At 42.6% G+C, this 21,450-nt stretch overlaps 1 protein-coding gene across 23 annotated transcripts in view; it reads right to left on the bottom strand.

The window, feature by feature from the left end:
• The window catches only part of ADGRL3 (adhesion G protein-coupled receptor L3), a 514,107-nt gene that overhangs the window by 8,323 nt on the left and 484,334 nt on the right, over window positions 1-21,450 (bottom strand). For 8 of the 23 annotated variants that reach the window (XM_027652740.1, XM_027652739.1, XM_027652745.1 and 5 more), the window contains 3 exons: window positions 8,924-9,052; window positions 5,518-5,535; window positions 1,055-3,456 (listed from right to left, as the gene is read on the bottom strand). The exons of 1 other annotated variant lie outside the window; for it this stretch is intronic. In XM_027652740.1, the coding sequence (XP_027508541.1) occupies window positions 2,651-3,456; window positions 5,518-5,535; window positions 8,924-9,052 (953 nt within the window). In that variant the 3' untranslated portion in view covers window positions 1,055-2,650. Of the gene's footprint in view, window positions 1-1,054; window positions 3,457-5,483; window positions 5,536-6,000; window positions 6,142-7,627; window positions 7,919-8,923; window positions 9,053-10,895; window positions 10,970-21,450 lie in introns of those variants that run through there. 14 more of the 23 variants (XM_027652751.1, XM_027652752.1, XM_027652753.1 and 11 more) reach the window with 9 other exon arrangements.

Genomic DNA, 21,450 nt, shown 5'->3' with positions numbered 1-21,450 from the left:
CAGAGTGGCTGGTCGCAGGAAGGATGCAGGTGACTTAAACCAGACTCTTTTGTAGGACATAAATACCACCAAATACCACCACCACTGGTCCTCACCCCCAATAGGACTCTGCTGAGCAGCACCAAGCAGCATCGTCCTAACACGAGGACAACCCTGTGATGGAGCAGAGCTGCTCTGCTGCTGCATTTATCCTCCAATACTGGGAATGTCTTGTCTAACACGGGCCTCACCCACCTGCTCCAAGTCTTTTGGCTTTTACCCAACATGATGGTACTTCGACAGATGCAGTTTGGACAGAGGGAGCCTCAAGCCCCAAAGCCCGGGGCATGGGAGGGCTTTGTGAAAAATCACGTACTGAAAAATCGTTACCAGTTGTGTCCAGAGGTGGTTATTTTCCCTGTCAACCTTCCTAGTCTATTTTGTGGCTTTCTGTATTCCTGATTGCTCTTGAAGGATTTGCAGGGGGAGGCTGGAGGAGAGCAGGAAAGTGCCAGTGGGCCACTGACAGTGGTGGGACGGGAAGGGCGATGTGGCCGAGGATGGTGATGGCGTTTGGCATATGCCCGGAGCAAGAAAATAACGAGACAGCAAACAACGACCGAGAAGGCCTAACGGGGACTTGTTTTACTCTTTGACATGCTACCAGCAGTTTTTAAATCTCAGAAGAACCCAAATAAAAAAAAACAAAAACAAAAACAAAAAACCCCCAAAACCCCCATTACAATGATTAAAAGATACGACACATGAAACACTATACTCAAATCATCCGCGTGTCGTTGGCTACTTTATACAGTAGGCACAAAACAGACCTAGAATCACCTGCAACAAATGTCAGCCAATGTTGTTCGCCCCTAAACAGGTACCACCAGCCTGATATTTCTAGTCAGCCATAGCTGCATAACCTTTGTGCTTAAATTGCTCAGCTTAGGCCTCCTTTCTTTGGCTTGCTCACCCATGCCATAAAGGAGTGGAGACTCATACTGAAGACAGTAATGGAGAGAGGAACAACAACAACAAAAAAAGGAGAGATTAATTGTACAGTACATACATACAGTATCTTCTAAATCGTGATCAGTTGTTTATTGGTTGGCAAACAAGCTTCACTTTTACAACAAATATTAGTAATGAGGTCATTCAACTGTTGAGACCGTACAAAATGGATCATAAATTAAAAAAAAAAAAAAGGAAAAAAAAAAAAAAAGAAGAAGAATTCATACTCCGTGCTGCTAATTTACCTCCAGAAAGCCTATGTTACTTAAAAATCCTGTCAAATAAATAAATTTCCTGTTAGGAAAAATAATGAACAGAAGACTTTTTATTAAAAATCACTGCAAAGTACTTTTTAGCTCACTACGTGTCAATCTATTTTCTTCTTAACCACTGCAGTACAAGTGCCTAAACCGGGACCAGACTGAGCCGAGAAGCCCTTTGCTCCTCCAGGGATATGGCCGTCTCCTGTAGAACCCCCACTACGACTATAAAAAAACCCTCTCAGTCCCTGGATGTGACCTGATGGCCTGGCTGAGGGGCTACTTGCTTCACAGGATTATCATCATGATTGGTTGTGCACCGACAAAGAGGAAGTTTGCCCTGCTCTAGTCTGCCAAAAGGTCTGCTGGCAATACGCCAGCTAAAAAAAAGTTATACAGCAAGGAAATAAAAAGATTGCCTTGGCTGAAAAGAAATGGTGATGGTGACTAAAAATGGTCCTTACAAAGTGATGTTTGGGGTTTTTTTTTGCCCAGTGAGATTTTTTTTTACTGGGATGGGGAGGGGAGAAAGGAGAGGGGCAGTAGAAGAGACAAAACAAAATTAAAAAAAAAAAGGAGTTATGAAAAACCTTGCTCCTACTGGTAGACAAACTTACAAGACCAGCACAACAGAAAAAAGTTCTTATTTTTTTTCCACTACATTAACAGGGACGCAAGTTCTGGAGGAACAGAAAGCAGACTATATGTGCAATGCTAGTATCTGTACATTACATAGAAATTGTTCGCTTCTCTTTTTCTGCCATTAGTTTTTATCATCCGTTAATACAGCAAAATGTAAAATATGCCTTTAGCACAGGATTCTAGGATTCCCTTCCATCTCATTAAATTTGTTTGTTTTGTTTGTTCCCACAGCAAAGGGCGCTGCAGTGAAACCAAGTTGTGAGTGACCATAACCCATGATGTGATCTGGATTGGTAAGAAAGAGTTTTGCTAGCTTGTTTTATGCAGCGCTCCCACCTAGATGCGCCATCGTTACTAGTTTCAAATGCACATTTTTGGCCTTTTATAATTTTTTTTCCCTCTTAAATCAGGTCCTCGGTATTAAGAGCAACACAGCATCAAGGATTGTTTAAACAAACACGGCATAACTTGAGAAGGCCACGAAGTGTGCCGTTATCTATCTCTTTCATTAACATAATGAAGTCTGTCTGGAGGGAAGAAGGATGGGAAGATAAGGGGGGGGTGTGGGCAGCAGTTACTGTCCTCTCCGGGCCGGCCTAAAAATTCCAGTAAAAAAAGTCTGAGAATTTCCTTTTGAACAGCATGAAGATTTAGGAGTACACACAATATTACCACTGTTTGGATTAACTCAGAACAGTAAACCGAGCGTTATGGAGAGGCTTTTAGTTGTCTCTTTGCTTAATTTTTTGCTGAATCTTCTATAGACTAGTGACCAAGTGAGCGGGTCCTTTTGCGTTGCCGTCCGGGGGCGTTCCCTCTTTGTTTGGTGGGACTATAAAACCATCGCTGCTGCCTCGACCTAGCTGGTAGTAAGTGTGTAGCTGATGGACGTGGTTCCTGGAGCCAAGGTTGGGCATGCTTTTGTAGTAAACATCGTCGGCATCGCCACCGCCGCTTTTGGCTGGCGGAGGATCGGTCTGGGTGCTGGCGGTGACGCTTTCTGTAATGGGCATGCCAGCCAGCGCGGGCATACTGGTGTAGAGAGAATCCCTGTTGGGCGACTGGAGGTCGTCCGTGTGCTCGTTGGTCAGCAAAGGGAAAAAGCTCTCACTGTTGTCTTGCGGGATGCGCCGCCGACTGTAGAGGTGGGGCTGGTGGTTGTCCGCCGAGTACACCCGGGGAGGCAGCAGCGGGGCGTCCGACTCCTCGTGGATGAGCTCCAGGCCCAGGCTCTCCTCGTGGGTGAAGGAGGTGGCGTCATCCAGCACGATGGCGTCGTCCTCGCTCCCACCGCCCACACTGTTGACGAGTTTGTTCATCAAGTTGCGGCTCTGCTCACTGGAGCGCTCATGGTTGTTCAGGTAGGAAGGGATGTAGTTGGAGGTGAGTTCCTTCAGGATCTTTTTCTCGAGGGCGTTCTCCGTGTGGTTGTACCCGCGGTCAAGGATTTGCACGCAGTTGCTGAGGTACTCGCCGCTGGCGATGCTGTAGCTGTTGCCGTGATTACCATTCAGTGGTAGAGTATCCGTGACACTTGTATCCCTGGCATTGTTCAGAAGCCCCTCTGAAAAACATTACACAAGAGAGGGTGACTTGTACAAACAGGACACTCATGTGGGATGTGCACACTCAAACCCCCTTCCTAGGCTGCTGCGGCTGCTGGGGTTATGCAGCAAAGGAGAGTGTCGTGGCCAAAACAGGAGGTCACAGCTCCGGCTAACCCGCTGGTGGTCAAGGTCTTCCCACCAAAAAAAAAAAAGGAAAGTACTGTCAAGTATGTGACTTCATGTGGCAACAGACAGTCGGAAGGATAACCTCTCCTGGCCTATATCTCCTACAACTCTTGTGCTTTACTCTGCGTATTCCTGGGGAGTTGAAAAACAGATGACCCTCAGCTGGTCAAAATTGCACTGGCTCTAGGCGCTTTGGAGGAAGGGTGTAATTCCTCCCAGCTGAGGGAAAAGTATTTTCAGCCCAACCTTATCACTGCCCAAACTTTGTTTGGGAGTGTATCCTTCCTAGAGGAAAAAAATCCGTTCTCTCCTTTTGCTGCGGAGGCTGTCACGGTAAAGACGTAAGGCCTGAATGAAAGGATTCAGGGATCAGAAAGGCGGAGGCACAAAATGCTTCCTGTCCCAGGCTTTTTTGGAACAAGGCTAAATGCCCTACCTATTCTGCCACAAGGGTACAACCAAAATTATTTACTCCACACTGGCCAGGTGGGGATTTTCTTATATAATCCATGTTGGAGGCAGCTGTTCTGGGGTCTTGTGAAGTCTTTAAAAATAGCTCCTATTCCACTTGCAAAGTTAAAGCAGAGGGTTCAGTGGAGGGTACAGCAAGTACCATCACTGACATGTTATGGGGGGCTCAGGGGAACCTGCGAGGAGTAACAGGGTATCAGGGTGCCCTCAATCTAACTGCCCATCACATCTCCAAAGGTGTCTCAACACCAACAACGTAAGGCTGGAGCTCGGCTCTTTCCCAAAGCACTACAGGAGATGGAGAAGTGCTTTGAGAGCAATGCCAGCATGAGTGGGCAAGGGAGAAGAAAATCAGGCCCAGCAGTTAAGCTACCACGTTTTCTTTTTTGGGATTACTGGCCTCCTTGGAAGGAGTAAAGGAGTGGGGGGGGGCATGAAATAACTTATCGACCTTTCCACTAAGGCCTTTGGGCATCGCCCAAAACTGGCAAGCAACTCCCAGCAAGCCATGGTAGATCAGAAAAGCCATTAAACTGACAATTTCAGATGAACAGTTGCTCATACCATGCTGAGGACATGGCATGTGTACCTTCTGAAAATACAGGATTCGGTCTATATCTGTGATGGAGTAGTTGCTGTATGTCAAGGGCTGGAAAGCATTACTGAAGGCTTCTTCTTGCTTTTGAGTGAAATGCCACAAATGTGTTGGTTGCCATTTAGGTTTCTGAAGTTTAGAGGGTGCTACTGTATCCCGTGTTCCCCAGCAAATGAGGGAGCTATGCCAAAAAATCAACTAGCCATCACAGATATAGAGCAAAGCCGTTGATTTTCACGGTGAAAGCTCTCCGAGTCACGATGCTTGGGGAAAAATGAAAAGTGAGCATTTTGGGGGGAGGACCGTATGTAATGGGTGACAGGTACAACAGCATCTGTTTGATGGTTACGTTGAGTAACATATGCATTGAGGCACTGAGCACTGTGCTTCTGCTGCCAATGCATAGATCTGGGGTTTGGTGCAGAAATAAAATGGAGGCATTGCAGGTGAGAACAGAGTGGGGTTTGCAGTAAAACACGCCGTATAAAAATGCCATGACCTCGCAAATAAAAATGTGAAGTTTAAGAAAATATCACACACACAACTATATGAGAAACTACACTGGGTAAATGATATCACAAAAATGAAAAATAAACAAGAAAGCATCATCTAATCTCATCTATATATATATGTACGCATACATATATATATACACATACGTACATACACACGCATACACATATATACATATGTATATTCATATTCTTTTGATTTCAAAACTGTGAGATTAATTTCCTTTATTAACTACATCATCTATATGTGATGCAATAAAAGTGAACTAAAAAAAATTACATTTGATATGCAATGTTTAGCTTTACTCCCATACTTGTCTCTCTGTAGGGCTCTAAACGACAGCATGAAGAAAAGGAAAGAAAAAACAACAAGTAAGCTTACAGCGACAGTAGGAGAAACATGAGTAAAAAGCAAATTGATGATATGCAGAAAAGAGAGTTAACGGAAATAATTTCCACTGCCCAGAATACATGAATTTGTTACAAGGTTTATTTTCAGGTTAAAAATATTGACATTTTAGACAGAAAAAAATATTTTACGCGCAATATTCAATAGACTACATTTTTATTTTAAAAATTATCACATTTAAACCGTTTTCCAATGCCATTATAAAATGTTCAGCGTGCAATACAAATGAAGAAATAATGCCTGGAAATTTAAGAAAAGCCTAAAGCTCGTAACGGTCATGCTTGAAAAGACAGGTACTGTCAAAGTCACTTCCAAAGTCTTAAAATGAATGGTTTTACTTACTGTTAGTTATAATAACCCCTGGCAGTTGAAACTGAAATCTATTTCCTTGCTAAAAATGTTTTGCCGTCCATCCTTTGCAAGAGTGGTTTATAGAGTATGACTTTGTTCATCATGGGGCTGCTGGCATTGTACAGACTTTGTTAAGTCTGGATTATATTTTAACCAAACACATGGCAAACTACATGGACTTTGCAAAAAAAAGTAAGAGGAATAGTAGTTTGAATAATGGCATTGCTAAATGAAGCTATTGAAAAGAAAGGTTTAAAACAAGAAGAGCAAGAGATTAAGATGAAGAGACAGTGATAACGCTCAGCTTTCCACTTTGCAGTGGTCTGTGGTACACTGGGTTTTAACTAGAGCTCGTTAATGCTCATTAATGCTTGTTAACGTCTTATCTGAAAATTAGTTCTCACAAAAGCTGTTGGGCCATTTATAGAAACTCCTGAGTTGGAGAGACCCTGCCACTGTGTGTCCATCAGCTTCCAATGGCAGTGAGCACTCGGCCCCTCACCTACCACCTCCTCTTTCCTCTGTGCTGTGTGTCCTATCAAGTAATTGCTTATGCCACTGGGAAATAGGACTTTGGCCTTTTAGGGTCTGATTCTCCACCTCTTTCCAAGGGTATTTTTTTCAGAACTTCCTGCTCCTAAGAATTCATTACCACAGATGTGGCAGCTTCAGCTTAAGCAAAGATCAGATTCTAAAACACCTGACTGGGGAGGGGGAAAGAAATGGGTGGAGCAGTTCAATCCCATTTCTTGAGAGTGCCCTGCCTTGTCCATGGGCAGCACCAGAAGTGGTATATGAAGGTGCAGAAAAAATCATAGCCTTAGTAATGTGGAATGAGTAACCTGGATGATGTTAGCTAATGATTGATAAATTAATTTACTGATAATCACTGCATGCCAACCACAGCCAAGGCACACCCAGAGATGATGACAGCATCTACTTTTACAATGCAGTATCACCACTTTAGCATGCCTGCTGGTGCAGCATCTGGAAATTCCAAAGGACCCCCAAGGTCATTAGGCCTGGTCAATTTTGCTAACCTTCATTTCTGCTGTGAGAGCTCCTAATATTCACAGTTTTTAATTGTCTAGGGACAATAACCAGTTTGAAAAGCAATAGCTATACCAGCTCTGCTCCTTCTGAAGTCAGTGGCAAAGCTCCAGGGGCTTAAATGGGACCAGTATCGGTCCACTCTCTTCACTTCCCATGAATGAAGCCTGGATAGGTTTCTCTGTTACCCATATAGCTGTGTTGAACAGAACAGCACTTGTAAAACAATGACCCTATTTTTGTGGAATAAAATGCTGTTAGCTTAGGTAACTGTATCGGAAGCTAGTATCAAAAATTAGAAGAACACATGATTATTAAAATACACATAAAATCTTTCTGTCACTTTTCTGCCCAAATCACTTGGATTCAGCTGAGACATCCAGACCTGAACATCAAGACTTATCTTAAGCCACATGCTAAAGACCCCACATTACCTGCTGCCATTTGATTTAAAAGTCTCCCACAACTCAGTTATCATGTAAGAAACTAGTCACAACATCAAAGCTCATTTTGACATTTGTGGTACACTTAAGTTCTTAAAATCCAGAGCATTTCATGCTTAACAGTAGCTCTTTTTTAAAAAAAGCATTCTTGGAAGCAAATTTAAGGCACAAACTTAGCATAGTTAAGGAAATTAATGAACAGCAAAAAGGTCAAACACGTGTGCTTTTCTTGTGCTTTGAATGCAAATACTCTAGTGATACAGTTCAACATCTATTACTGTCATAACAATATGCTGCCATATAGTACAAAGGGGATTTTCCTGCTTGCATTACAACCATCATTGTTTCCCTTCCTTGGAGATTCTTTACTGGAATGTGATGCCTTCATTGGGAACAGAGAGCTGACAGAGTGCTGACACACTTGCGCTTGAACACAGTGTTACTCTGCAGTGATTCAGCCACCTTACAAGTAAGACAAAAAAAAAATAAAAATCCCATGGAAGTGGCAGAGCAGGATTCAGCCACTGACAGGAGCTGTCAGAGCTCCATGCTCCCCAGCTCCTCCTCAGGTCCTGCTTAAACGCTTCTGCCTCTCCCTCACGGAAGCATCAGGACATCAGCTTACAAACACTGTCCCTTCCCACAGACAGAGCAGAGACAAACACGTAGGTGACAAGAGAGTGATTTCCATAGCAGAAACCTATGTTAGGTACAACTCACTCTGCCTGTCTATTTTCTGTTGCCAAAAGGAGGATATCAAAGAGCATCTAGTTTCCCTACACCTTTTTTCTATTATTTTTTTTCCTAATAGCACATATAAAACGTATTACTGCAAACGGCAAAACATTTCTTATATCTCAGCTCTGCTCTTTGGAGCTGACCTACACCCCTTGCTTCAGCTGTCATTTTTCTTAGAGATCAAGGGCAGTTTTGTTTTATTTTGCGTTTTTCTCCCTGCGCAAGCCAGTGCACCGCTGACCACATTTCTCTGTGCCATTTCAAACAAGAGCAGCTTTGGTGGCAAAGGCCATTTTAGCTTCACTTACCTTCAAAGGTGTTCCTGTTTCTGAAATGAATGGTTTGACAAGAAAATGTGCTGACAACAAAGAGAGGAATGGATGCATTCAACAAAACACACACACACAAGACCAAAACAATAAAAAAGCAAGGAGACTGGAAAAAAAAATAAAAATCAAACCACTGTGAATGCTTTGAGTAAAACTGACGACAGTCTTTCAAAGTGGATTTGATCGCTCATGGAAAAATAGCATCTGGAAGATGGAAAGATGCATTGAAATGAAAGGAAGGGGAGGGGATCTTTTTTTGTGCCCAGTTCAAAAAAAAAAAGTGTGTGTGCGTGGGGAGAGAAAAAGAAAAAAGGAAGAAAAAAAAAGAAAGAAATGGGCCAAAATAAGCCACAGAAAATGGAATTCTCACTAGAAAAATTAGAGAGAAACTCCAGCACACCTTGTGCGTTGTACATGCTGACAGAAGGGTTGTTATAGACCGCCGATTCCCCGAGCAATGTATTATAAGGGTTGTTAGTGCCATGAGGACGAAGCAGAGCATTGGTTATAAGATGATTAGCCATGGCTCCTGGAGCAGCCCGATAGAAAGACAGAGAAAAAAACAACAAAAAAGGTCAATCAGGCAAATGTGGTATTAAAAAAAAGGGAAAAAGAACATTTAGAATGACAACAGTTGAAATAGTCCTGATTACAAGCAGCCAGCTAATTAGACTCGGAAAACTGTATGCCACTAAAGCAGAACAGATGTTACTGACGATGCACAAATCCAAACCAATGCAAAAGAAAATGTATCAGAAAGCGGATAAGCTACATTTATGGTGGTTTCCCAGTCACTCGGAGTGTAAGCAAGGCTGCACCCACATGCTTGCTACAAAGAAAGAAAGAAAGATGGCAGCCTACACAATGTGGGGGGGAAAAACTCTCCGGAAAGTGCCAAATGAATAAAAAAATATATATAATGACTAACAGACAACAGCACATTCAACTCCCACTATGTGCTAGAATCTCTTTTACCAGTCCTTCGCAACACATCTAAAATCAAAAAAGCAGAATTAAAGAGAAAGGATGGAGAATGCAGCCTCTCCGAAGGCTCTCAGCATTTATCAGAGAGCAGCTGTTCCTCATGTCTAAGAGGGCAAGTTTCAGCAGCTTCTCTGACACCACCATCAAGAACATCCACAACCACCCAAATCCATCCTTGAAGGTGAGAGCACTGCAGCTCCATCAGACATTTCTATCAGGAATGAGAGTGGCCACAGAGATAAATGTTTCAAGGCTCTCTGTGTGCCCCACAAACACCTTGTTTCCCCATTCTTGGATCTCTTTGTTGCCGCTTCCAAGCTCTCAGACAGTAGTTGTCTTTGGCTCTTTGGTTTATCTCTAGGAGATGCAGACCTCTGGACTTGAGCTTTTCAGGATCATCACAGCTTGGCAGACAGCTGCCAAGACCTACCTTGATTCCTATCACAGGCATCAACCCATGAAACAAAGTCTGCCCAACCACCTTTTAGACACCTACAGGATGAAAAAAAGCCTTAAGCCCTTGCTTTGAATCTCTTCTAGTATTCAAAGATATGACTGAATTCAAAAGCTTCCCCTCAGGGCCATTCTCACTGCCATCAGCAGAGATCTAGAACAGGAATACTCAAGGGCAACCATGATTTTTAACCTCCAGAAATAAACTGTTAAGACAAAACACTAGGAAAGTAAGTAATTGGTGGGGCAACTAGAGCTAGCTAGGACAGGACTGTCAGAGGGTTCAGGTGACCTGGCTGTCACTAACATCTGATAGCCTCAACCCAAACAAGTAGCTGAAAAGCCAATCCTCAAGCCCAGTAACCCTGGCATAAATGCCTTTGCCAATATCTGGGGCATGGAGACCCCATCTGTTGCTTTTAGGTGTGGAGGAGGTGGCCCTGTGCTGTGGTGAAGGCTGTCTTTGCAAGGCATGTGGGGCACTGGGTACAATCTCTTCTCTACAACTCATTATCTGATTTTTCTTTCCTTTGCATTCTTTTTTTTTTTATTTATTTTGGATGGAGTTGCTGAGCATATATAAGCCTCAAGGCTCCCTTAGCGGGGAGTTCTCTGAAAGCTCAAACCTTATAATTATTTACAGAAAGGCAAAAACTGGCCAAACCTAAGGCTAGGTGGAGGCCTCCAGAGCTGCCTCCTGCAGTGCTTGTATGTAGGCCTGGGATGGCACTTTTCTGTGTCTGCAGAGGTAGAGGAGTCTTACCTCTTCCTCATCACCCCCAGCCCTTCCTAGCCCCTGGCATATGGCATTAGCAGATCACTTAATTGGTCTTTTGAGCACAGGACAAAGTAGAAGGTGGTGCTGTATGGGGGCTGCATGCCAGGGAGGCTCCTCAACACATGCAGCTGGAAAAAAAAGACTTGTTTTCTCTCACCTGATATTTTTGTCTATGCTGATGGAAAGCAAGATGAGCTGCTGTGTTTGGAAATAAGGAAACAAAGCTGTCTCCTGTAAGAAAACATTATATGAATGCTTAACTAAGGAACCTTGAATGTAACTAACAGGTAAATGAGTCAATTCTTTCTTTATGGTAATGTGTTTTCTATCAATCTCATATACATCTGGAATGAGGGACTGTAGGAACCATTTCTTTTCTTCCACTAGTTTTATACCAGTGAGTTCTAAGTCCATTAAAATTGTTTCTGCTTTCATCCCACTTTTAATCAAGCTGGGCCATAAAAGATTCAAAAAGAGGCTCACTTTTATATAGGTAATGAGAATGTCCAGAGTTAATGCCAGCCATAAACTCAGAAGTGATATAATCCTCCCATCTGAGATTTAACCCAATCTCCAGCTCAGTCTCGATGAGATTTGATATGAAGAATATACCCACAGTGGGGTTTTGAGCACTTTAGCTTGAGGCGCATTTAAATGCCAACTGCCAGAAAGAGCATCTCACTCAATATATCTGCGGCCTGATCTGGTCTAGTGAACCCAAGCAGGCAGGAACAAGCTGAGCTGATCCCACCATGGCTGGGCAGGTCAAGCTGTTTTGTATGAGGAATGGCCTGTGACAAGACAGAAGGGATCAATCTGTGTCAGCACTTAATGCTTTGCTTGTCTACATTTGTCAGCGTGGTGGACTCTGAAGTGAGCTGAATTCACACAAATACTGCTCTTTCTGGCTGTCAAAAACTAGATAGTTTCTGGTAATTTTTAATACAGATACATGATTCTGATGATAAACTTGGCAAAAAAGGTCGAAAATCCAGAATAAGTAGGTCATTTTTGCTCTCTCACGTATGTGAAAGACAGGGCCTGGTACAACAGCCATCCATTCCTGTATGCAGCTACTGAGCAAAAGTAATGCATTTTCTGCCTTTCTCTCCCTTGACTACGTTAGATTTTTTATTTACTGATCAAGAAGCCACCTTCAATGGCAGTGCTGAGTAATTCTCTTGTAATTCAGCTGGTGCAAATCCAAAGCAAACTCACTGCTAACATGTTCAGCTACTTTTCAATACTTTCAGAAACCCAGCTGGGCCCCAAGCACTCTGTAGTAGGTTTCCATCATGGTGGGCTGGCAAACTGCATACTCTCTGCATGTCACAATAACTGTAACTCTGGCATCTTAAAAACATGATATGTACCCTGTATCCATAAATTTTGGCTCATTTCTCCCTAATTGCTTTTGAGCAGCAACATTCCCAGCCTAAAAGGGTGCTAAGAGAGAAGGACTGCATCTAGGCTCCAAGAAGCCTACAGTTAAAGCTTTAGATAAAACAATAATATACCAAAAAAATCCTTGTTATTTAGTTTCTCTTTCCCAGGAGGGAGAAAGAAAAAGGTAATATCAGCCATACATTTAAGTATCATCCTGACTTTTTCATAACACTTTATCATTGCTATAGCAACCAAAATGACTATTAGGAAGAGTGGATTAGGTCTGCAGATGAGGCACAAACAGAAGGAGCAAGTAGACTACCAAACTATAACCTCATTTGCACAAGAATGGCCCTGGTAACAGAAAGCCAACAAAAACCCAATAAAGTAAGCATGGGATCCTAGTGGCATGCTCTCCCAAAACACTGTGAGAGAAAGCAAAGAGGCTTATTCTGCAGTCCTGTATGTGGGTGTGCAGTAAAGGCCAAGTGCTGGGACTGCGATTGCAAAGGTCAGTGCATTCCCAGGGACCCAAAAAACAGAAAGATCAGGGCTCTGAGTGTCTGTTGACCACCTTGAATCTTCTCCCTGGCCAAATGCTCTAGGGATGTGACCCTTGGCAGCTGTCTGGCTCAGTGTTGGCAATGAGCCTAATATCCTCAGCAGGCAGCAGTTATCATTGTTTATTTTTATTTATTCACTTATGGCTGGATCCTCAGCTCTCAGAATCTGTGGTGCAACACAGATCTTTCCCAAAAAATCCCACAGCCTTGTGTCAACCTTGCTTTCCTACATTTCACCAATAATAGTCCCTATACAAATCCCTCTTCTGCTGTCTCCTGAAGCATCTGAGCCCAGTGCATAGCTACCACTCTTTATTTGCCTTAGTTAGGGTAACTGCCTTATATCAGCTGTGCTGGAACACCTTGGTTCTGCTAGTCAAAGGTACCATACTGAAAACAAATGCATTCTGTTTCCAAACCCCTATCATGCTGTATATGCATGGAACCATAAATTTGAGGTTGAATAAAGATAGAGCTTCAAACCCTCAGGTTCACCTGGGCATCCATCTCAGCAGAACTCACACCTCTACAAAATATTCCCTACAACCTCACACCAGCACAACTACAGTTTTAAGCCTCCCTGTTTCCACTGGTATTCCATGAAAACTCAGCGCAAAACACAGCTACTCTGTTATCCAAAATTACATTCAAATTAAGGTTTCTGGAAATGCCAGTGCTCAGTTCAAGATTTCCTGATGCTGGATCTCATCAAGTAAAGGATCTACAGGCTGTGATCACAAGGAAAAAGGAAGGATATTCATTCAGAAGGCAACTATTAGCTGGATAACACGCAGACACTCCTGTCCCTCTCACAGCATTCAGCAGTCTTCATGATTCAAGTCCTGCAGATCCAACCTTACTGGATTTAAAAAGCTATGAGAAGGAATGGGCTGTGCTCAGGGTACAGTGGGAGATCTGGAGGGTTGCATTTTTGACTGGCAAACTGAGAAAAACTGTTTAGAAAACCAATCAGGACAAAGAAAACGAAAATCCCACAATTTTTATCATCACTGTAACCACACACAAAGGATTCAGATAGCTACAGTTAGCTGCTTTCTATGCCTACGAAAGTAGGTATTATTTTAATGACAGTATGCAACCAAATGGTATCATTTTCTTTCCTTTCTAAAGCAGAAATTGACTTCCTTGATGTGGGACACAACACTGAATGCAGCAATAATTTTTTGGAAGAGATTGCTGTAATGACTGCAATGGGAAAACTGCACCTTGTTAAACACAAGTACGGTTTATCCACTCGCTGAAAGCAAAGGATGAAAATTATGATGACAAGCACACATTGCCAGACTCTAGACTGCATCATTCAGGAGCAAAATTCAAATAATTTCTTGTAGGCAGCTGGTTGACAAAGCCCCACAAAGACATTTAGGTTATTTACCTTGAATCATCTGCATGGTCTACCTAAGTGGAAAGGAAAGGGATCCAACTGCCCCTCCTGACTTTCTGAAAAATACTGTCATTCTGCATGGCTCTGCCTGGCTGAAAAGGGCTTGAGGAATACTGCTTTAGCTGGGATCATCTGTCTGCACAGCTAACACCACCACAGCTAACACACCATCATGTATCTTCTTTGACTCCTGGTCCTTTCAACTGCACACCAAAATCAGCTATGTGCATTTTAGCACAGGATGGAGAGATTTCCCCCACTGCGCAGGAGACGTGGCAGAAGTGCAGTTTTGCTGAGAAAGAAGACCAGATTAGTTTACAAATTTAATTGCACAAACTAGTAAATCAAATGAATGTTTAAAAAATGTCCATACAAAATCAGTATTTTCCAAATGAAATGTTTTCCCTTTTTGCTCCAAAAGAGTGGCTTGTATGAAAGCTTACTTTGACTTTTTTGTATTATGTTACTTTTATTAGAGTAGAAACAAAAATAGTTTAGAAAAAGCACAGCTGAGTAGTAACAAAATGTTTCATTGCCTCTGACACAGCAATCTCAAAATGTAGATTTTCTTGGGCATCTTTGTTTGTTTCAGAAGAAAACATATGTACTATTTTTGGTCAACCTTAATCCTGTTAATAGTCTCTCTGCACTGATTTCAGTTTGTACATTCTGGCTGGTTCTGTACATCACTTAGTATCAACTTATTCCATTTTACTCCCAGGGAAACAAAATACATTCAAAGTAGGCTTGTAGGAGTCAAAGCCCTAGTTTCTTTTATAGCTTTTCTTCCTAGCATTCCATAGCATCCTTTTCTTAGTTACAGGTACAGTTTTCAAGTATTTAAAGAATCCTGGTCTTCCATGTGTTTATTCCAACAATGAATGCAATTATGAAAAGTGAAATCACACATATTTGCTGGAAGACAACAGGTATTTTCAGCATTTTTACTAGTTCTCTTCAACAAACACTCTGACATTTAGATTTATCGAGCTGTGTTCTTATAATAGCCAACAGGATTCAGTTAATAAACTTCAATAAACTTCCCTATTAAATTTCTCTCAAATAGGTTTGTTGTCACTTGCAGCATCTAATCTATTCATTGTGAAGCTATTAATACTGACTGCAGTGAAATGGAGTTTCAGCAAATTAGGTTGTTAAGCTCTGGGCCATCTTCTGCCAAATGAAACATCCCATGCTTTTATGCAGAGACGGGAGCGAAAGTATTTCTTTGCCCCTTTTTCCATTCCTTTCTTCTGCAACGATTTCAGATGACAAACCTCTGCTGGATTATAATCTGCAAGCCATGTTCAAAACACACAGTTAGTCTAAATCAATTTATAAATATTTGCTCCCTTACAGATTCCTTCTCAACTGCCTGGAGCAGAAACGTTGACCCAGGATAAGGCATTTCTTTATACCACCACTACTCCTTCCAAGGGTTTATAGCTCAACCCTACCTCGACTATACAACCATGTATTATCCCTAATTGTTCCTGTTTATGATTATTTATCACTAAACCTGAGCTCTTATCCAAGATGTGCAGACAGCACTGCCTATGGTGGAAATTGGATCATGGTTACAGGAATCTATATAAGCAGCTATGCTTTCTTCCTTCCTCCTTCACAGTCATCATATTAAGACTGCTCTGCAGCAATACTCTGCCAGATCTAATACTCCCCAAAGCCTGCTCTGATTTCAGAAATTGCCTTGCCCTTACTTTTCCTCTTTAAAACTGATCCACCTAATGACTGAACTTCCAATTATATGGCTGTCAATCCTAAAATCAAAGCCAGTTCATAATATCTCCCAAAGGAAGAATGTCATGTCACTCACTGAAATCACTGCAACAAATCTCAGTTAACTCAGTCCCAGGCAGCGGAGAGGCAAAATAAGCCAGAGAATATCAACAATGAAATTACTTTTGCACGTAGGCAGAAATAGGAATTAAATTCCCTAAGTTTTGATCCTTGATGCAGAAAATCATAATTTTCCTAGCATGAAATGTACAGTTGATTGGGAAAAAAAGAAAAGGAAAATGAAAAAAACAGCAGAAGTAATTTGCTAGTCCGAAAGGCTGATGAGTTTCAACAAACAGAAAATACTCCTCTGCTGTCATCTACCTGGAATCTCTCTCTACTTGATATGTGATTTTCAAGATGGGTCATTTTGAGGCCATTTTGCTGACATTTAGCCAAACCAACAGTTGCTTAACAGGGTTGCAGAGATTTATGTCTTAAAAACAGCAATCCCTCATGACTGATTCGGCATATGGACTATTCCCACCAAATATGCCCTCCATCTGTGCAATGGGCCCCAGAAAGGGGTATCCATGGGGTCAGGGGAAGATAAGCATGTCTGTAAAAGTTACATGAGGGAACAGAAGAAGCAGAGGGGCATGGGGGATGAAAACAAAGAGCTTCATTAGGAAAATGCCAGTGGTGGTGCGAGGGGGAGGTAAAGGAACAGCCTCTCTACACTGGGTAAACTGAAGTTTTAAAGTTCTGATATAAATTGACTATGGTACTTCTTTTGCAGTCTCTCCTTGGTGTTGTGAGCACTAATACAAGCATCCATGGCTCTGGGACAGCAAGAACTCTTGAACGCCAATCTGTCCAGCAAAGAGCAGAAATTGCAGGATTCAAGCTACTATGGTAGGATGGGATGCTAGAAAACAGCCTGTAGGTTTGCTCTGGATTAGCAGAGAAGTGACACTAGGGACTCTCCCCTGCTTCTTAGCCGTTGATTTCCACCAAACAGCCAGGGGACACTTACACACCTCTGAAAACCCCCTTCTCAAGTGGTAGCCTAGACTGAAAAGAAACAGAAACTGAACTTGTAATCATATTCTAGAGGGGGGAAGCAAGTGGCCTTGCTGTTGCTGTTTGTGGCTAAACCAGGGACCTCCAGGTTCCCCAACTGATGAATCACTTGAAACAAAGAATAAACTTCCCAGGACTGTGGGCTTTGCAGTGAGCAGGGAGATGCTCAAGGGCAAGGATTGCTGCATCCCTCACGTTCAAGAAGCACCTTGCCCCTGCCACCTCAGCAATGGTGAGTGAGGACAGCGTTAGGCAGTGACACCTCTCAGTGCTCTGCACAAAGGGACAGGTTCTTGGCAAAAGTGTTCTTAGTTTTAAAGCAATGATGATGAAGAAATGAGATTGGCACATTGGCAGATGATGGTCTCTGAATGGTCTCTGAGGCTGCTGTCCCTGCCAAGGGCCATCCCAGGTTCAACTTTGAGAAGTCCTCTACATTTATGTCCATCGAACCCTGAGCATCACTGAAAACAGAGCACAAAACACCTAAAGCATCTCGAGGGGGAGTTCAAACAGACACATCTCTTGCTCTACACCACATCCCCAGCTCTGCAGTGATGGTACTCACAAGACCAAAGTGTCTGCAGAAGACAAACACCTTTCTTTAGTCCAGTTGTTTTTGAACAGTTTAGTGCTCAGAAAATAAAAATAATGCAAAGCATTTTTATATCCATGAATATTTCGATGAGTTCCCTCTAGGCATCTGCAGATGTATTCATGAACAAGGCAAGCAACCACAGGTACGTTGGACATCCTGTGAGTCCTCTGCACTGAACCTGCCTACCTGGTATCGCAACAGGAACAAGAATAAATGGGAAAAAAAAGTCATCACTAACTTTGCCTGCCAACGTGCATGTTCATATAACCACAACTCACTAATTTAAAATGAAGGAGTCCCCACACCCTAAAATGATCTCTGAAAGACATGACATGAAAGTTGACTGACTTCACAGGAGGAATGGGGGCATTGTTTACTGCTAACTTTAAAAGGAAAACAAATGGAAAGACAACAAAGAAAGTATTCATTCTCTAATATCTTTAAGCCATAAGAAGAGCCATAGGTGTTACTCAGAGCAAGTAAGGAGTGTTTAGACAGACTGTGATAGATTAGTTGATGGTGCTCTCTGAATATCCTATCAAGCTGAGTAAAGGCATTTCCACCTCTCCCAGAGCTTGGCTGCTTCCTATTTGTTTTATATGCAACATAGATTCAACACAAATCTATCATACTGGTCCTATCAATCCATCAAGGAGTGAACAAGCATCTTGAGAAAGACTGATGCATGACAACAGCAGTGCTTCCACAGTCAAAATTTCTATCCTCTCTCCACTTTATGTAGGCACTAGCAGCAAAGGGTCAGCATGGCAAACAGGTTATAATGAGCTGCAATTGCTCTTTGAAGTGTACCAGGGATGGGGTTTGAGATCCCTGGAGGAATCAATTTCTGCTCCTTTCTCTTCTTTCTTTTTTTTTCCTTCTCCCCTGCTTGTCTGTGCTTTTAATTACACCAATGTCTAGCCTGTTTTTACTGCTGTATTGCCAAGTTATGTCCAAACCATGACACCCACCACCCCTGAAGACAGCTAAACCGAAGCATCTTCATCCTGCAACACTGAGATACATCCAGTGGTCCACACCTCTCAGCAGGGAGGGCAGATCTGGGGAGAGTGACCCAAACCTGACTCATTGCTAAACCACAGCTTTCATCTTCTGGAGTGACAGTCTCCTACCTAAGCAAGAATTTAACCTACTGTGTTTTCTAAATACGTGCTTCCTAAAAATGCAGGATAATACAGCCACCTGAAGATAATTTAAAAGTTCACCCACACTCCCTGCAACACACACAGTTGTCCCTGCTGAGTTCACAGCGCAGATACGATTTCAGCCTGGAAATCACAGCTTAATTATATTTTTGGGTGGGTGGAAGGAATTTGATGGGAGATTTCATTTAGGAAACAGTCAGGTCTCGGTTGGGTTAGAAATCAGGATATTAATGGTCTTCATTTTAATTTTCCTCTCTGACTCAGATTCCCACTGTTTGAATTTGAGCTCAATTTGTTCTGTTCATTATGAAGAAATCCACATGAATTTGACATTAAACTGATTACCTCTGAAAACAGTAGCAATAATTTCCCTTTTTCCTGTGTGTGTTTCAGATTAAGTCTTTGTGGTTGATATAAAAACGCAGGGGAGAAATAATAAAGCAAAAGGAAATCAAGTATTTATTCTGGAAGGCTACTTAGAAGAGGAAACATGCAATGACACTTATGCATTTGGGAAGAAAAGCAAGGGGCAGGGACAAACAATACCCTCATTTCCATTTCCCACTTCAGCCCATTTTCACGGGAATAAACAGGGGATGAATATGGCTTTCCTAGCCAGGAATAATATCTGGTGTGCCAATAGTGGGGATCTTAGGGCTTTGTGATGACTCTTTGATGGGTTTTACTGGCACGCTCTCTCATGAACAGACCCTTAGGGCCACAAGGATGAATTTGTTTTTAAGACCTACCATCCTTCAGTAAGACCTGCCAGAGGTCCTAGGTTCCAATCTGCAAGAGCTGTTGGGGTTCTTATGACCCCCATAGGCCTTAGTGGTCTCAATGAGACCCATCAGGGACCCACACCCCTGCTCGGCCCTGGGCACCCAGTCCTTGCCTAGTGTCTGTCTCCTTGGACCTGTACTGTAGCTCAGTTTCCAGCCCTGTCTCTGCCACGATCTTCTGTTGGTCTGGGCTGGAGCCTTGACCTGGTTCATCCCCTCATCTTGTCCAGGGCTGTCAGCTCTGCCTTCTGGCTTAAGCCCCCACGGCACCATGACCCATCAGAGAGGGTTTGGCTGGTGCTTGACACCTCTCAACTCTTCTCCACCATGAAACAGTTCTGCTCTTACAGCTCCCTGATGTTTCCTGTCTTTCAGACCAGTGGAGCAACAATGTAAACCACCAAGAAGTCCCTCCAGGAGACCTCCATGGATGAGACTGCTGGGGATGGTGAACAGTGCCTTGGAGATGAGTAGACGTAAAGCATATATGCATATAGCCAAACGAAAAGAGGTGCACGTATTCCTGTTTGTATAGCAAGACTTCTTTTGGAATAAACTATTAAACTTGCTGTCTAGTGTGTAAGCCAAGACTCAGAGCATTACAACAGGAGTACAGCACTTGACCCAACACAGACTCCTGGAGTAGCTTCTGTTTTCTATGAAATCTGGTGGCTTTACCCCTAGCCCATTTATTTCCCTGAAGAGGGAAAAACTATTAAGATACAGTAAGTGTTTGCTATGAATGAAGTCATAGTTGCCCTTATCTGCAAACCTGAATGAATATACAGAACTCCATTTGTGCATTTTCCTATAACAAAGCACTGCCTTGGACCAGTGACAAAGTCCTTGGTCTCTGTTGCTCTTGAGCCTCACCAAAACAAGGAACATTCCTCTCTTTAAAGGATAACTTCTATTTTCCCTCTGGAAAAAAAAAAAATCACACACCTCCCTCTGCCCCTAACTTGAAAACTCAAAGGGTAACAGAGTACCATATAGTTCATGATGATTTTTTTTTCTCTCTCACTTTCCTCATATCCAAAGAGAGACAGTAATTACTGTATTGCCTCTCACCTAAGACATGGATAAAAATAGGCTGGTGTCACATGGCTGTTTCATGCTATGACTGCTTGTTTGCAAGGCTGGCTGAGCTATCCAAGTACTTTTTGACAGTAACACTCCAAAGGTGCAAACAGACCCATTCCTCACGATCCTGAGGTGGCCAACTGGATGTACCCAAAGCTTGGGCCCATCCTGTACTATCAGGGTTCAGAAGTGCTCACTCTTACAGCTGTCCCCTGCTCCTCTTGCCATCAGTACCATGCTGACAGATACCCCAGTTTCTCTTGCTGGCTCCGTCTGTGGACCCAGCACACGTCCATAATTAGATTAACAAAACACAAGTACAGCAGAACTGGAATAACAGAGATGCTGTTAATTGCTTCTAATCTCTAGCTCTTTTTAGAAACTGTCCTTAGCCCAAGAACCAAAAAATCTGCTGTTACAACCAAGCAGTCATCTGTTCCACTTTCTCCTCATGAACTTAACACAAAGGAAAACTGTCTGTTGTTCTCCTTCATACATTCCACTTTTCAGCCTTCAAAGTAATAAGCTTTAGCACACAGTCCATCCTACACGCATCCCTTTTGTTCTAATGCATCTCTTTTGTTCTAGTTTTAGAGTACTGCACCCAAGTGCCTGTACTAGGAACACATGCTAAATACCCTACAGGCAAAGGGAAACTTCATTTTTCTACTCATGAGGTAATCAGCTTGGTTCAGCTTTTACACCCCTGAAGTTTTCAGCACTGGGAAAAGAAATGCAGAGCACAGGTTGGATGCGAAATAGATGGCAAAAATATCCAGCCACACCCATTCTATGAAAAATTGGGCAAGGTTGCAGAGTGGGAGTGCAAGGAGCAGAAATCTACCTGGATCCTGAAACTGAGACCATGACCATGGGGTGGACAGGAATGCTCTTCATTCACCAATAGAA

Source organism: Corapipo altera, unplaced genomic scaffold (assembly GCF_003945725.1).
Source record: "Corapipo altera isolate COAL_440 unplaced genomic scaffold, ASM394572v1 69, whole genome shotgun sequence".
Lineage (NCBI taxonomy): Eukaryota > Metazoa > Chordata > Aves > Passeriformes > Pipridae > Corapipo > Corapipo altera.
The sequence above is the reverse complement of the archived record's forward strand: the minus strand, read 5'-3'. Positions and strand labels throughout refer to the sequence as shown.